Source organism: Ipomoea triloba, chromosome 12 (genome assembly GCF_003576645.1).
Source record: "Ipomoea triloba cultivar NCNSP0323 chromosome 12, ASM357664v1".
In the NCBI taxonomy this organism is placed as follows: Eukaryota; Viridiplantae; Streptophyta; class Magnoliopsida; order Solanales; family Convolvulaceae; genus Ipomoea; species Ipomoea triloba.
This window is the reverse complement of record NC_044927.1, coordinates 16,966,802-16,984,662: the sequence shown is the minus strand read 5'-3', so window position 1 is coordinate 16,984,662 and position 17,861 is coordinate 16,966,802. Positions and strand designations below refer to the sequence as shown.

Below are 17,861 nucleotides of genomic sequence, written 5' to 3'. Positions count from 1 at the left end.
ACCAAGTCCTTTCATTTCATTTTTAGAGCTAATACCATTAAACTCTTTACGATGTTTATAACACCAACATATGTTGAGATAATGATTAGTAGTCTCTCAATAGGTACTAACGATATTATTTTGATTTTTACATTTTCCTGCTTCAGGAGAAAATTACTTAGTTAATTATGATCTGTGCTAAGGTCATATAAAGTTCATATCGTCCAAAGACCTTATTGTCATATGGTCATGACATTTATTAGCTGCATATCTAAGTTTATTCTGCCAATTATCTTATATAGCGAAACTTAATGTCATCGTACATGGGAGATTTGGTTAAAATTAATCAAGGGTTTCTGCGTTAACCCATATGCTACAAACACTCGCTATTATATCACCTTATTGTTTTCATTTCTCTTTCGTACAAACATCCATTTGTAACCAACAAGGTTATTATTCAATGGTGTATGTATTGTCAAGAGAATCTGTTTTAGCGAGTCGAGCTCTACCTTAATTGCTCCTTTAAATATTAAATAATGAGGATGCTTCTGGCACCTCACCTGGATCCAGTTTATTTAAAATGAGCAACTATATAGGCGTATGTTGTCGACAACTGTATAATTTTCTCCCAAAATCATGACAATTTTTAATCAGATCGTCCAAGTATTAAGATCTGATTGTTCCGAATCCCAGTATTATGTTTGTTTGGTGCACCTTACTAGGGTTTTTGTCTTCTGGACAAAATGTCTTCAGGACATGATTCTTTTTAAGGCAAAAGTGACAATGCTTCTTTGCTAGCATTATGTTTCATATTTGTTAAACCGATAGATCTCCTATACTTTTGGCATCAAGGAGTATCGATATAGACATATTTGGTCCAATTTTGAGGATTATCTATGGGACCTTGTCACTCTTTTCTGATCAACATGATCAGTGTATATATACATTATATTGGTATATATATTTGGCAGATTATTTGTTAATATTGCAAATAGATTATCTTCTGAACTTCTAGTTCAGTTTTACTAGTACGTGGATTATAATGAAGATCATTCCATTTCATGGGATTTCTCGGCATTTAAATTTGGGTATATCTCCCCCTAATGCCGTGAAACTGATCTTCAGTATGCAATCAGCGTATCTATTGATTCCTTATCATGGGCTTTATGTAAATAGATGGAGTTGTATAGCCCATAAAGATACGTAAATGTTGGTGATATAGCAATTGGACTGCACACTAAGAATAGGAACGCAGAATGGGAAATGTTTACACGTACTAGGTTGATGGGGGATTTGAGATTGATATGCAGTGAGGTAGATTTGAATTAAAATATATCAAGTATGATGTCCCCAAAAACATCAATACCTGTGTGGGTTTTATCATAACATTTTGACACACCAAAAGATAATCATAAGTACGGTATGAGTCTTCAAAAGTGCCAAAATAGCTTTAATAAAATTAAAGCAAGATGATGTGGATAATTTGATTTGACTTAGATATATACAACATCAAGATAAAAGTTTGAATTTCTCATTCCTCTTTTCATTAATGATCTTACTGATGATTATTCATATCAGGATGAACTATCACCATTGAGGGATAGTGATCTTCAACTGAACATAGATCATGCACCCGTTCAAAATATTGAGGATCTTGCAACAGAACTACTATTGTAATTTACAGAGGAAGAGTCAATCACTTCTGGGATAGATATAAATTTTGGGTTATGATAAGGTCTGGTTTTGCCAAGAAAACCAACGGATTTAATCCTTTTTGTTTATAAAAAATGATGATCTACCGAGCCCACAAAGGAAAACTTATCAAGAATTTGTTGGAGGATAGGATAGTAGGTCATCAATATGACAAATAAGAGCGGTTACTTCAGGCAATGCAACTTATTTGGATTCAACAATGTGCTTGTTCACATAGGTTTCAACAAAATGCTTTGGGGTGTGTCACGCACGTGACCGACGCCTCTTACACCCATATGTAAAGCATAACTTGCTGTCGGGCCAAAGTTAAGACTTTGTGGTTTACTTATCGTCAAGTGGGGTCATTTTTGCCTTTTATTAAGGGAGTGTTTGTTGTTGCCATTGTTGCTATATCTCTTTCTCGTCTTCTTCCGCGGTAAGTGACATTTGTGTGCTTTGGGCACCTGAGCAGAGCCAATTGGTCATGCATCATAGATTTGCACCAATAAGTGGTGCGTTTACACTTACGGGAAATATGGTGATATGGAAAAGAAAACAAGGTCTCGGTAGGCAAATTTTGATTTAAAAAAGAACCATTAATATTTTCTAGGCAAAATTTATCCTCCAGGGATTTCCATAAGGCATAAAGAGCCGTTGTCGGAAGGTGTTTAGGATTCTTTAACGTGTCTTTTGATATGACATAAGCGAGAAATAATAATATGCAAAATCATTTCTTTATGCTAAATCCTTTCTAGAGACACTAAGGCATACTTAAATATGATATTCTATAGGCGTATTCATAGCAATACAAAGCATAATATGATTAAGCATATTATGAAACTGGAAGGGCTCATATATCATAAATAAATTGTAATACTTAGACAATTAAATATGAGCACACATATTAAATTAAAATTCAAAACAAGCTAAAAGAAAGAAGAAGCTCATATTGAATTATAATTTAATAGAATTATCTCAACGAATGGGTCCAAAAAACTCAAAATAATTTGGCCTAAAAAAATAGTCCAAAGACCTTAAAAAGGAGACCCAAATGAATTAAAGTTTTATTTAATCATAGGTAGGCATGACCGCGGTTCGGTTCCGGTTCCGGTTCCGAACCGTCGGTTCCCGGTTTTTGGTTTCCCTGAACCGGAACCTTAAGGTTCCGGTTCCAGTTCCTAGAACCGGCGATTCCGGTTCGAACCGCCGGTTCTAACCGGCATTTTTATTTTTTTTTTGTGTAAATTTGAAGTATTAATATTATCTTATTTTTTAATTTTAACAAATAACAATGAGTCCATTACTATCATTTTCATTTTCCAAATATCTTGTTGAGTTATTGACTTGTTGTAAGTTGTAACTTGTAACATAATTGTGTATTTGTGTAGCCAAGTAGTAATTAGTAAGTATACAACATACAATTGATATAAGTTCAATAATTGGATTTCATTTCAAATCAGTGAAAAGAATACATTACATTGGTTACAAAATTCAAATCTCATATATTATTGACTACTCAATTCTTAAAATCTAGAATACATTGGTCATAATAATACATTGATTTCTCTAAACTTTAATGGTAACAAAAAATAATAATAATAATTTTGGGCTTGCACTTAATTTTACCAAGATTAAGTTGCCTACGTATCTTATTGAAAGTTCAATAAGAATCAAAGCCTACGTAGTTCTTTTACCTTTTTTTTGGAATTAGGACTTTAGGAGTCGGTTTGTTCCCCTTCGGTTGCAGTAGTGGTTGCATCATCGGAAAAGAAATCGTTGATGATGCCTGACTTATCATTCTCTTGTTCTCTAATTTTTGCCAATCCCCAATCGGATGTGCAAACTTGACTTTCAATTGACTGTGGCGTCATTCTTGAACGAGTCTCGTCCAACATGTTTCCACCTGCACTAAACTCTTGTTCAACTGCTACTGTAGAAGCAGGAGTTCCAAAAATTTGTTTTGCAATAATAGATAAAATAGGAAAAAAAATTTCGTGGTCTTTCCACCACTGCAAAACATCAAGATTATTATCATCATTATCTAAAAATACAAACTCAGTATTTAAATATATCTCCGCCTCGGATAATGCTGTAGATGATGAACTAGTCGCGCTCCCACTGGTCCGACGACTTTTACCTGCTCTAGCTAACAGGTTAAAGCCTCTACTTCGTAGAGATGATTGTGAGCTTTGTGAAGTACTTCGAGAAGACGTACTAATATTCAACGACGGACCATAAGCCTGTAAATATTCTTCACACAAACTATGAAATAAACTCGTTATTTCATTATGTACAGCATTAACATTAACATAGTTCGGATCATCAGGATCATCTAAAGCATTAACATTAACATAGTTCGGATCATCAGGATCATCTAATTCTAAACCATTAACATAGTTCGGATCATCAGGATCATCTAATTCTAAACATTCATCATAGTTCGGATCATCAGGATCATCTAATTCTAAACATTCATAATAAGTTTGTAAAAAAGTACTTAAACCATATAATTTACAACGAGGATCAAAACAGATTGCAATTAAATAAATAATAGGAATATTTCTATAATAATCTAAAAACTTTGATCTAATGCATGCAATAGCATCACTCAAAATATCATCATCATGATATTCAGAAAGCTTACCAACAATATTTACAGCATAAATTAAAAATAAGTGTGTAGTAGTATAATACACACCGGACAAAGCCAAAGTGGCATCATGAAACTCTTTTAATAACTCACAAATCTTTGTGCAAGCATCCCAATGTTGGGTAAACAAATGAATATCACTGTTGTTTGAAAAAAAAGAACACAACAAATCTTTATAATATATAGTACTACTAAGCAAAGTATAGGTAGAATTCCAACGAGTTGGAACATCTCGAGGAAATCTTTTTGGAGGCATATTGTTTCTTTTGCAAAACCGACTAAACTCTTTTTGCGCATTGGGATGCTTCCACAAATAAACAACAGCATCTCTAATAGGTTTAATACTACTACTAAGAGAAACTAAACCAGCTTGAACACATAGATTTAAAACATGACAAACACACCTTTGGTGAAAAAATTTACCTCCAAAATACGGTAGACATAATTCCTTTAGCGCAGGGATTGCAGCAGTATTGTTGGATGCATTGTCAAAACCAATTGCAAAAATTTTGTTAGTAATTTTATATTCATCAAATATACTCTGTAACTTACTGTAAATATTATGTGCACTATGTTGTTCATCAAAACACCGGAAGGCAAGGATCCTTTTTTGCAACCGTCATTCTTGATCTACCCAATGACAAGTAATGCCCAAATATGAATGTTCTCTCCAATGATCGCTCCAAATGTCAGCACATATAGTAACATGCCCATTATGTGTTTCCAAGTAAGAAATCAATCTCTTTTTTTCATCTTTATATAATTTATAAAGATGACGCGTAGCCGTTGTACGCGGTAAATCACACATTTGTGGATTTAATGCACCCCTGCAAAATTCTTTAAAGCCAACTTTCTGTCCAAAACTAAACGATAAACCGTCAATAGCAATCATTTCAGCAAACTTGCGTCTAGTTTGCTCATCTGAGTAACAAAATAAAGCACTAGATTTAGTTGTATACCTCCCAATTTGTTGTTGTGTTTGTGTATTTACCTCTTTATCCAGATGTTTGGAAGTTATATACTTCTGGTATGTCCCGTATCCACCGGATTTAGACCATTGGTACTCCTTGTCACAATAATTACATTTAACTATAATTCTTCCATCAGGGTGTTCAACTTTTTTCATGTGTACTCTGAAAAGATCGGATTTTTGTTTAGCAGTAGAAGGTTGAATTTCTTCGGGTTCCTCGTCCTCGTCCTCGTAGTGGCCCTGCGAAAAAGTAGCAGTGTTAGAATCAAAAGAAGAATGAAAGGGTTGGGAACCAAAAGAGGCATGTTGAGGTTCATTTATGGTCGGTTGGGAACCAAAAGAGGCATGTTGAGGTTCATTTATGGTCATTTGAGGGTTTGAAGAGGCATGTTGAGGTTCATTTATGGTCATTTGAGGGTTTGGATTCATGTCTTGGTAGTATGATTGTTGTTGTAAAAATTGGTGGTATTCATGTTCGCTCGGAAATCCATGAACCGAATGCCGGGGAGGTTAAAAAAAAGGCGCTTCGCTTGGAAATCCATGAACCGAATGCCGGGGAGCTTCAAAAGAAGGATTTTCTCTTGAAAATCCATGAACTGAATGCCGTGGAGGTTCTACAGCAAGAGATTTGCCACGATTTCCACGACTACCACTAGCTTGGCCTTCGTAGGAAAAGGATGCTCTGCTTGAATTATCCATGTAGATTGTAGAGATATAAAAAATGTAGAGAAAATTATAGGCAAAAGAGTAATCAAAGTATTGAGAGGGTGAGAGAGTTGGAGAGTAAGATATTGAAAGAATGAAAGTTGCGTAAAAAAATTGTAGTTGTAGACTTGTAGGTTGTAGGAAAGAGAGTAATCAGAATATTGAGAGAGTGAGAGAGTAAGAGAGTGAGAGAGTTAAATATTGAAAGTTGCGTAAAAAAATATTTTTGAAGTCACTAATTTATAGAAGATAGAAGACTTATCAGTTGAAGTCTTGAAGACTTGAAGGAGTTGAAGCCTTGAGCCCTTGAATGCCTGATGAAGTGATGAAAATTGAAGAGTACACAAAAAAAAATCCGTTCTGACATTCTGACAAAAAAAATATCCGTTCTTACAAATACAACGTTTATATTTTAAAAAAATTTCCGAAATTTAAGGATTCAAAGCCTAAATTTTCGGAAGTTTTTGGCTCCCTTTGTGCAGATATACCTCCAAAGCTGCAAAGGGAGCTAATAATTTTAATGAAGTGCTAGAGATTCTCTGGCACTTCAAAATTTGCACGTTAGAGCAAGCCAAAGTGCCAAACAAACACCTGCAAAAAAAAAAAAAGGTGAAAGACATGTTGAGTAGACAAGACTCAAGTGAGTCTTTGAATTTCAAAGACTCGCTTGAGTCTTTGTACTGGCTACTGCCAGTGGGCAGTAGCCAGCAATAAGGCTACTGCCGACTGGCAGTAGCCCACACCAGGCCACGCCTGGTGTGGCCTACATATTTATTTATTTATTTTTTTTATTAATTACGGTTCTGGAACCAGAATCGGTCCAGATTCCCCGAAACCTTAACCGGAACCGGAACCGACCGTACGGTTCTGGTTCCGGTTGCTACAGTACCGGTTCGGTTTGAACCGGTCGGTTCGAACCGAACCGTGGTCACCCCTAATCATAGGTCCGGCAAAATTGGACTACATAGCCCATCATAATCTATCATCTTTGTTCAATAACTTATGAACACAGAATGAGCCCAACAACAATAATAGCTTTTTTTAAGATTGGATCAAGCCTGGCTGAATTGGGCCACACCCGACCCAAACCAAATCCATCAAGCTATTATCACTTTGGTCCATAACCCTAGCAGCCATTCATCATCAGGCAAACGAAGCAGCTAGAAGAGAGACAGATGCGACTAGACAGACAGACGCCATAGCCATCGCACCTCGCGTTCGTCTCCTGTCGCCGGAAAACCAGCTCCATCGCCACCGTTTGTCTTACCGCCGTCGCCGAGCTGCGCCACCGTTGCTGCTGGACGACGCCAACGCAGGAAGAAGCCGGACGGGGGCGGGCGATCGTCAACAGTTGCCGCCGCTGCGACGCCGTGACCGCCGTGACCGCCGTAAAGATCGCAACGGGCGATTGAATTCCGATCAGGACGCCGATCGGTAATAACCAAGGTAGGTATTTATGATCTTTCGATTTCTAAAATACTCAAAATTCGCCCAAAAACCAACATATACTGCTAAGTTCATTCCTAGTTCTCAATAGGAATTATGTTGTGAAGATCTCTTTTTTTTGTAAAAGTATTCGAAGAACGTTCATAAATGTCTGAAAATTTTTGTATAAATCCGTATATGTGAAAAACTTTGTATGCATTTCGTCGGAAAAAAAATGTTTTCTTTTCAGAAAAAGTTACTGTATGAATGCATATCCGAAATCTTTGAATGCAATATGTTTGAATATGTTCCTAATTCCCCTGCTGTACATCTTCCTATCTTCCTGCATTCTTCAAACCTTAGACGCTCTTTAATGGCTTCTCAACCTTCGGATAGCAAGAAAAAGAAGCAGAAAAAACCTAAAAAGCGTGTCCGAGAAGACTCTGAACTACTTGAGCATCTCGACTCACTTCCATGGAACTTTTCGCTCCCTGAAACCGATGACGCGTTCTCCCATCTCTTCGGTGATGATGAACTCGGAGGAGGTACCTTTATCTCCCTTTCATGTAAAATTGGATTTGGGCATATCGTTCTGTAAAATTTATGTTGTTGCTTTGGTTTTTTTTTTTTGTTTTGTTGTTTTGTTTTCCTGATTCATCAATACTTAATGTAGGATTTTTATCACTGGAGGAGGTTGATGAAACAACATACGGATTGGAGATTTCAAAGTCGAGTGGAGGAAATGAGCAGCCAAAATCCAAGGGAAAGCCAAAAACAAAAAAGCAGAAAATAAGTGAAAGTCATGATGATTCCATTGGTGAAGAGGGAGATGATAAAGCTGATGAGGAAATAAAACAAATGAAAAAGAAAAGAAGTAAGAAGAAGAAGGGTAGCCTGGTGAATAAAACAGAAGAAAATACAGAATTAACAGCTGGTTAGTGTTGTGCTGAATTTGATGTTTACTCTTTACTAAGAGTTTTAATTCTTTGGTATTTGTTGATATGAATTATGATGTGATTGGCTGTTTATGCAAAACTTTATTATGTGTATTTCATTGACAATCAGTGGTTTGTCTTTTTGTTTTCTTTCTAAAAATAAATTTTGTTTTCTTTCTAAAAATAAATTTAGAGTTTTCCCCTTCATAGTGAGTGATTTGTTGAATCTATGGAGAATCATTTAACATTAATGTAGAATATTAACTATGTATATATTGAACTGATGAAAAGGAATTGTACAAGACAAGTATTTATAGTTTTATACATGCTAGTAGAAGGTTTAACCAAGCTCTCAACCACTCATTTAAAATTCTAAATGAGTAGTTGAGAGCTATTCACTGAACCTCCCTCAATACCTTCCAAGATTTCCCCTCAAGCTGGAGCATGGATATTGACCTTGCCTAGCTTGTTACAAATGGGCTCGACCCTACTCCTACCAAGCCCTTTCACGAACACATCTGCTAGTTGATCACCACTTTGGATATGTCCAACACAAATCAACCCTTGTTGCACCTTTTCTCGCACAAGATGACAATCTATCTCAATGTGTTTGGTCTGTTCATGGAAAACAGGATTGTAAGAGATGTGTATAGCAGCTTGGCTATCACACCATAACCTACCCTTACCTCCTTACACCAACTTCTTCTAGAATATTGCGAATCCACGTTATCTCACAAGTCACATGAGCCATAGCCCTGTGCTCAGACTTTGCACTGGAGCAAGCCACAACATTATGCTTCTTACCCTTCCACGACACCAAATTGTCCCCCTACAAACACACAATATCCTGTATTCCTATTGTAGATCTCCTATCACTTGGCAACCCAGCCCAGTCAACATTTGAAAATGCTTCAACAGCCATACGCCCATTATCAGCATATAATTAAAATGGCATCATACTAAGATTCGCTGAGAAGTTATATTGTAGAAAACTAAATACCTGTGTGCTTTCTCTCCATGGTTCCTATATCCTGATTCCTTAGAGAGTGTAATAACTATGTAAGACTATTTTGTTACTGTCCTTAAGTTTTATTGTTTTGTCTTGCCTTCAATATTTATTTTATTTTTCTTGTCTGAGGTAATTTTAGAGTATTTAATTGGTCCATGAATTTGCCTTTTCGCTGTATTAGGTGCTAAACTTTTTAGTTGTTGAATACTGTGCAAGGTCTCAGTTAAGCTGCCTAAATTTATGGTTCATACTCCAGCTATATATGGAGTGCCATTTTATATTTACATATGTTTTTCCATCTTGTCCCTTTTGGCGTCTAATGTAATTCATTGTTGTCTTGGACATGTGCCTATTTCAGTTTCCAACAACAAAAATGATGATGAAGAGGATTCAGTAGATGAGACTGAATTTTATGCATGGAATGAAATGAGACTTCATCCCTTGCTTATGAAATCAATATACAGACAGAATTTCAAGGAACCCACACCAATACAGAGAGCTTGTATTCCTGCAGCTGCTCATCAAGGAAAGGTTGTACCTGTGATGCGAATGGGATTTGTTGTCACAATGTGTAGCTTGCCGATATATTAATAATTGTTGGTTATTGTAACAGGATGTTGTAGGTGCTGCAGAGACTGGATCTGGAAAAACACTTGCATTTGGTTTACCCATTCTTCAGCGCCTTCTTGAAGAGAAAGAAAAAGCTGACAGACTTAATGCAGAAGATGGGGAGGTAGATGAAAAAATAGCTCCTAGAGGTCTTCTTCGGGCTCTAATTGTTACTCCTACAAGAGAGCTTGCACTTCAGGTATGTGAGATTACAAGTGATTCCTATTAGGCTACTTTTACTCCACTAGTGAGTGTTACAATCTCTCCAGGTCACTGATCACATCAGGGAAGTAGCAAAACACACCAATATTAGGGTTATTGCTATTGTTGGTGGCATGTCTACTGAAAAGCAAGAGAGACTATTGAAACGAAGGCCTGAAATTGTGGTCGGGACTCCTGGGAGGCTCTGGGAACTTATGTCAGGTGGAGAAGTTCATCTTATAGAGGTTAGCCATCAGTTTTTGTATATGAAAAAGTTGATTGCATGCAGGTATTCATACCAAAACCCCCCTTCTTCAAAAGTAGAAAAGGATATGAAGTGTTTAGCACATTCATTGACAAATTAAGTTACTGATTTATTGAGATGGATTTTATACTGTATCGCTTGCTTTATGAAATTATGTTGCATGACCAACAATTATCCTTATTTCTTCCCAAATATTTAAAAATGTACAGCAGTGTGTCTCCCCCTAACCCCAATGCTCAAACACAAAATGAGAAGGAACTTTTTGTCTGGTTCAACTGTTCAAGTTACATTCTGATTAAAAATATGGTACAAATGAGTATGACTCTTGCTTTTCATGATGTAGTTTTTTTTTTCTACTATGCTTATTAGTTAAAACTCAAGTTTTGAGAAAAAAAAATTTAAAAGCTTAAGATTTTAGATCAAGACATCAAAATCAATGCTACTGTTGTATAGGAAGGAATGCCAGGGAAGAAGTACTGATTGCCAAAGACCAGGATAAAAGACTTTGAGTTTGTTAATTTTTCTTCTTTCTTTAGCGGAGCTTTTGGGTTTAACTAGAAGGGCTCATGTCATGGTAGTTAATTGATTATTTCTAGGACAGGGTGTTGATGAAACTGCGTGTAATGTGCTTGGTCCATCAACGTTTGCAATCTTGACTATAGTATACTTGTGCCAAACAATTAAGAATTAAAACATTGTCATAACAATTACTGGAATGAGAATAGGTCGACTGTTTTTAACTCCCTGTAATTCTCTATACCATATTGCCCTAGCTATCTTCACTTGACTTTGTTCAGCATTAAAAACTTGTAGTTGCAAAGACATGCTTCTTCTCTCCATATTGCTATGGTTTCTTTTATATAAAAACAAAATAGATATCCTTATACAAAACTAGCGTAATTGGAGTTGGTCCTTTTCAAAGTTCAATATTCAACATCCAATCCATACTGTCAAAATAACAAATAATACCCTATAATTTTATCCACATTCTTTGCACAATTACTAATTTTTTAGTTTATTAATGTTGTCGTGGTACAAAGAAAAATATATTTCTAAGATATATTTTGCCATTTGCAGCTACATTCATTATCATTCTTTGTGCTGGATGAGGCTGATCGCATGATAGAAACTGGGCATTTTCAAGAGTTGCAGTCCATAGTTGACGTGCTCCCCATGGCTAGTAGATCAACTGATGGGCATTCTATGGAAACACAGAATTGCATAACAGTTTCAAGTGTCCAAAGAAAGAAAAGGCAGACTTTTGTCTTTTCTGCAACTATTTCCCTATCTGCTGATTTTCGGAAGAAGTTGAAGCGTGGATCACAAATATCAAAGTCTAATGATGAGTTGAATTCAATTGAAACTCTTTCAGAGAGAGCAGGAATGCGAGCAGATGCTGCTATTGTTGACCTAACAAATGCATCAATAATGGCAAACAAGCTTATGGAGTCATTCATTGAGTAAGTTATAGTGCCCAATACTGCTTTGCCATTACATGTTCTCCAACAGGAAAAAAGAGAGAAAAAACTTATTTGCCCAGCTTTATATTGGCTTCATCTAGTGTTGGCCTGTATTTTCATGTTGGCTGTTGACGTTGTTTTCAACTTTCTTTTTAATGTTGCTACTTGCACCTCATCAAGTTGTTTATGTCTATTGGTCAAATTTGCTACTTGCATTCCATTGACTTTGTTCTCATTCACTATTTAAATGTTGCACACTTGCGTTCCATCATGTTGTTTGTGTATATGTCAAATTAATTACTGTTTTACATAATTTACCTTGACCACCCTGTAGTTAAATATTGTAAAATTTGTTTATGGTCTAATATTGTCTGTGTTTACCATTTAAATTTCTTATGATAAACTAATAAATGAAAAGCCTTGGTAAATGAATTAGTATAACCTCAAGATTTTTACATTTCTGTCGAAAACCTAATATCAGAGGGTGTATTGTAGTTCATTGTATGTAAATGTATACTAGAGTGTAGACCTTGACATTTGTAATAGATCTGTTGTCTGACCATATAGGATACAATATTTTTAAAAAATGAGCCTGTTACCAACTTACCATACTCCTTATATTGGTTTTGCTCACTTAGACAATGGTCATGAACTCTGGGTGCAGGTGCAGGGAAGAAGATAAAGATGGATATTTATATTATATCTTGAGTGTTCATGGGAAAGGGCGCACAATTGTTTTCTGTACATCCGTTGCAGCATTACGCCATCTTTCCTCAATGTTGCGCATCCTTGGCATCAATGTTTCGACACTTCATGCCCAGATGCAACAGCGAGCACGACTAAAGGTTAGCTTTTTCGTGATTTATTTCTAGTTATAACTTATACTGCGTTTCTTAATGATGGTGGATGGGAAGTGGAGAGGAAATATGAAAGAGGAAAGGAATAGGGAACAGGGGAGAAAAATAAACAAGAGTGGGGGGAGAATGTGGAGAGAGAATCAATTATCAGAAATACAAATAACAAAAGACCTCTACTTGTATAGGCAATGGAAGTTAAGCCATTCGACATATTGCTTTTGCAGATCTTTTCATTTGGTTCTTACTCATTATTATACAGGGAATTGATCGTTTTCGCTCGAATGAAAATGGCATACTTATTGCTACTGACGTTGCAGCCAGAGGCCTTGATATTCCCGGTGTTCGAACTGTTGTTCATTACCAGCTTCCACATTCAGCTGAGGTAAGTTGATATTTGCCTAATACATTTGCACTTTGATATAATTTTTGTAATCTTTAAAAATGGAGTTATTGGGCTAGGTTTACGTTCATAGAAGTGGAAGAACTGCTAGAGCTTTCTCTGATGGGTGTAGTATTGCCCTAATCTCTCCAAATGATGCATCAAAGTTTGCTTCTCTATGCAAATCCTTTGCTAAGGTAATTCTTCTTGAAAAGTAGATTGTGTTTATTTTTCCTAATAGTAGAGCCTCAGATTCTAGTTGAACAAAATTGAGTCCTATTAGGATTTAAGATAAAAATCTTACCCTATCAAGATTTGTTTCTCTGAAAGATTTAGCTGTGATTTTTTTTACATTAAAAATAATATAATATTTCATTTTGTGTTTGATGGTAATTCCATCTCATTGCAAATGAATACTTCTTTTTCTTGACTTCATAATTTTGCCTCCCACAGTCTTTGAGGTTTCTTCTTTTGTCAAACAAAGAAAAACAGCTATCAAAAACCAAAACAAAATCTGAAGTGTGCTGTTTTCATTTTTATTTTTATTTATTTAATATATATGTATATTTTTTATTTTGGGTCCAGGAAAGCTTCCAGCGATTTCCTGTAGAGATATCATACATGCCGGAGGTTATGAAACGATTATCCCTTGCACGCCAAATAGACAAAATTCTTAGGAAAGACTCTCAGGTGATATGTTGTGGAAGGCCTATAATTCCATGTTCTTATGAGGCATCATGTTTTCAAACCCTGTTTCTAACATTTGTTATGTATCATGGCTTTTAGTGTTTATTTACTCTCATATATGCTGTCTAATTGCTTGTTGCTTTTAGACTTAGAACTCGAATTCCCACTCACGTATAGTTGTTTCCAACTGATTTTTGCACCCCTCCCCACTCCCTCTCCTTCAAAAAACACATGCACAAAATGCTGAATTCTCTTCGTGTCCCTACTTCCAAGTTCACTGCTGAGGACTGGAGTTTATTGTAATCATGTTAGGCTTTAAAATAACTGAGCTTTTACTTGATATTTTCAGCAGTATGTATGCTTTCTTTATCAGCTCCTCCAGCATATTTCTGTTTTAATTTTTAGAAAGTTAAAATTTTTTCTTTGCTGAATTCTTCTTTAAGGATAAGGCCAATAAAACTTGGCTTGAACGACATGCTGAATCAGTTGAGTTGGAATTGGATGATGATGATAGTGAGGAGGAAAGGGTAAAAAGTTTTAAACAAAAGAAAGCCACTTCTTCTCAATTAAAGAACCTGCAGCAGGTCTTCTTTTACTCTCTAGTAATTTTATAATACACGGCACATGCACAAAACACAAACACAATATTTTAACTTTATATTCATTTATTTTAAACTGCAGGATCTGAAGTCTCTTCTTTCTCTCCCATTACAACCCAAGACATTTTCAAATCGCTTTTTGGCAGGGGTCAGTTTAACCACCTCTATATTTTCCTACGTTGACAGATTGTATTCATTGTTGAGTCTTTAGTGTGGTTGGAATTTATTCAGTGCTCTTAATTAGCAGAACATAAGCAAGATCCCTAGTGGTTACATAATTAGATTTTCTGTTATTGTCGATGAAATCATTTATCTAAAGATGTTCTGTCGTACTAATTACTCCCACCAATAGAGGGAAATTATTTGTTTCATTGTGTTTGCCTCTTGCATAAGGCTATTTTATTTAGACATAATATGCGGGCCTTATTATTTATTATGTTGAGTGATTGTTTTTTGATACTTGTTAGTTGGACATTAAGGAAATTATTCCCTTATTACATCTATTTTTTCAGAGATTTGGTATGCATCTTTCTGTATCATTTGTAACCTTGTTTAAATCTTTTTCAGGCTGGGGTTTCTCCTCTACTGCAGAACCAATTAGAGGAACTAGCTAAGCTGAAACTTGGCAAAATAAGTAATACTGGAGACAGTCAAAGGAGGAAATTGGTGGTTATTGGGCAGGATTGTGTGGAACCTCTCCAGGCACTTCGAAGTGCTGGTCCAGAGGTATTTTTGCTTGTCTATCTATGTCTAGTCTAGTCTAGTTGTATATATGCTTGGTGAAAGGCATTTTGAAGAGATTTATTTGTTTGACAAAGTTAACAAGCTCGTATAAGTGTTTGGGAAATTGCTTTTAGCTTAGCTTTTTAACCCCCCCAAAAAAAAACTAATTTCCAAAAAGCCAATTAGAATGAGCTTTTTGAAAAGAACATTTTAAAAATTAGCATTTTTTTTCCAAAACATGTAAAAAAAAAAGGAGTTATTAAAAAAATACAGTACAATAATAACACACACTGATGTCCTTATGTCGTTTTACAAATTAAAATATCTAATCTCTAATTTTACCAAGCATTTTTGTTCAAATAGCTAATGCAATCATCTGGTCAAATTAATGCTAACAAATAAGAGTTAATACATTCAGCTAAATGCTAATGACTAATCGCTAGTCAATTAGTCATCAAATATTCCCTTATTTTGTTCCTTGTGGCTTCTGTCTCCATTTCACCAGACATTTTGAGCTAGGTATCATTTATTATCTTGTCTGTTTATTTTATTATGTGGCATTCTAACTGATGTACGGTTTACTTGCTGATTTGTGGTTTTTTGCTTCTGAAGTTTTTTGTGCTTGAATCTGTGAGAATCAGCTACTGCAAACAGTTGTTTTTCTGTTTGATCTAAATAATTGTTAGCTGATCTGTTACTGATTAGCTACTTTATGTAGTAGACATCAGTACTTTGTTGCAGTTTGGAAAGTTCTTTTTTGCCACTTGTGCATGCTTGTATGAGATGTAGTGAGCTCTTGATATTTGTGGGATTAGTCAACCATGTATCTGTATCTATTCATTAATTCGTTATTCCATGTATTAGAAAATGTATATTTTGATACAAGGCTCTGTTTATTTATTTATTTTTTTTTTTGGGTTTCTACTCTCAGGCACATCTGGATTTGAAGGAGATTGCAGAAAAGCGGAAAAACATGGACAACATAAGGAGAAAGAGAAAAGAAGCGAAAAAACGTAATCATTGTCACCAGCCATTTGAACCCCTTGTTATATTTGTATTGTTTGATAATGTAGATGCTCTTATCTTCACTACCGTACTATTAGACACATTTTCTTCACTTCAATAGGTCAGCGTGAGCAACGCCGAAAGCAGAGGAAAAAGTCTCAAGGTGCAAATGACTGAATGATTAAAAAATCAATGGGGGACTTCAAACCAACGAGCCTAACAACATAGAGCAATTGGCCAATTTTGTAGCAGTAGTAATCATAAGGTGGTGTATCCTTTCCTAATGTTATATTGTTACGAGTATTTGTCTGCCATAAATGGTGCAATAACTTAAGAGTCAATTGTTGCGATATGTAAAATGTCTTTATATGGGTGAGTTAAAGTGTGCTTTACTTATTTGTCGAACTTATTAATTCATGAAGGGAACTTGTGTTATAAAATGTGAAATATTAATTCCCTCTATGTGCCATGATCAGGATATTAACCCTAAACCCATTCACCTACGAATGAATCAAATTATTTTGAATCGGTAGGCTGACCTTGCTAAGCTTCACCTTGAATGTTCATCACCTTGTAAGTGAATGTTCATGGGTTTTTAACGCAATATTAATTGTGATAGCATTTAGTAAATTTTCATAATGTTGCATGTGAATGTTCATGGCCTTAAACCACTACTACTTGTGGGTAGCATTTAGTAAATGTTCATAATGTTGCACGGGAATGGACATTGTTGGTTCAAGATATATGGAATATGTTTGATATGTATGCGTGTGACCTAGTTTGAAAGATCATTCACATGGCCTTAAACCACTACTACTTGTGGGTAGCATTTAGTAAATGTTCATAATGTTGCACGGGAATGGACATTGTTGGTTCAAGATATATGGAATATGTTTGATATGTATGCGTGTGACCTAGTTTGAAAGATCATTCACATGGCCTTAAACCACTACTACTTGTGGGTAGCATTTAGTAAATGTTCATAATGTTGCACGGGAATGGACATTGTTGGTTCAAGATATATGGAATATGTTTGATATGTATGCGTGTGACCTAGTTTGAAAGAGGAGACTAAGAAAACAATAAAGTGTATATAAATTTGATCTGGTTAATGAATGTTTTCATTCATTTCCTACATGTTTTTAATATAACCATTGTTCATTTGAAACATGTAATTTTAGAGATAATTCCAGCCATGGTCCTCCGACTATGTTGATTTTTTAAAATTAGTTCTCGACTTTTAATTTGGACAATTTAGGTCTCCTGACTTTCAAATTCTTTCCAATGTTGATTTTTTTGTCAAATTTTGGTTAAGTTGAGATCAAATAAATGTGTAAAATTGTCCGTTCATATGTTTAGTGTATTATTACTCGTATTACAATCTCAGTGGAAGTCTCAATCGAAGCCATATAATCTCAGTCGAAGCCTCTTCGATTGAGATTATATTATTCGGCTGAGATTATATTCATATATATAGTGTATAGGACATTGAGAAATACGAATAATAATACACTATACAGGTGAACGGACAATTTTACCCTTTCATTTGACATCAACTTAATCAAAATTTGACGAAAGGACCAACATTGAAAAGAATTTGAAAGTCAAGGGACCTAAATTGTCCAAATTAAAAGTCGGAGACTAATTTTGAAAAATCAACATAGTCGGAGGACCATTACTGGAATTAACTCTATAATTTTATCTGTAACGT

General features: G+C 35.4%; 1 protein-coding gene across 1 annotated transcript; it reads left to right on the top strand.

Moving 5' to 3' along the window:
- Positions 1 to 7,142: 7,142 nt before the first annotated feature.
- Positions 7,143 to 16,607, top strand: LOC115999044 (DEAD-box ATP-dependent RNA helicase 13-like). Its single transcript, XM_031238779.1, has 16 exons — positions 7,143 to 7,442; positions 7,785 to 7,966; positions 8,095 to 8,355; positions 9,724 to 9,896; positions 9,979 to 10,173; positions 10,244 to 10,420; positions 11,518 to 11,900; positions 12,565 to 12,745; positions 13,017 to 13,139; positions 13,217 to 13,333; positions 13,722 to 13,826; positions 14,267 to 14,407; positions 14,505 to 14,570; positions 14,990 to 15,148; positions 16,077 to 16,158; positions 16,272 to 16,607. The coding sequence occupies exons 2-16, from the start codon at positions 7,795 to 7,797 to the stop codon at positions 16,325 to 16,327; spliced, it is 2,391 nt and encodes a 796-aa protein (XP_031094639.1). The 5' UTR covers positions 7,143 to 7,442; positions 7,785 to 7,794; the 3' UTR covers positions 16,328 to 16,607.
- Positions 16,608 to 17,861: the final 1,254 nt, after the last annotated feature.

Bases quoted from the DNA above. Each gene is read 5' to 3' on its own strand.
- LOC115999044 (XM_031238779.1), top strand. From the start codon at position 7,795: ATGGCTTCTCAACCTTCGGATAGCAAGAAAAAGAAGCAGAAAAAACCT. The intron at 14,571-14,989 runs GTCAGTTTAACC...AATCTTTTTCAG, and splicing joins CAAATCGCTTTTTGGCAGGG to GCTGGGGTTTCTCCTCTACT. The intron at 15,149-16,076 runs GTATTTTTGCTT...TTCTACTCTCAG, and splicing joins TTCGAAGTGCTGGTCCAGAG to GCACATCTGGATTTGAAGGA.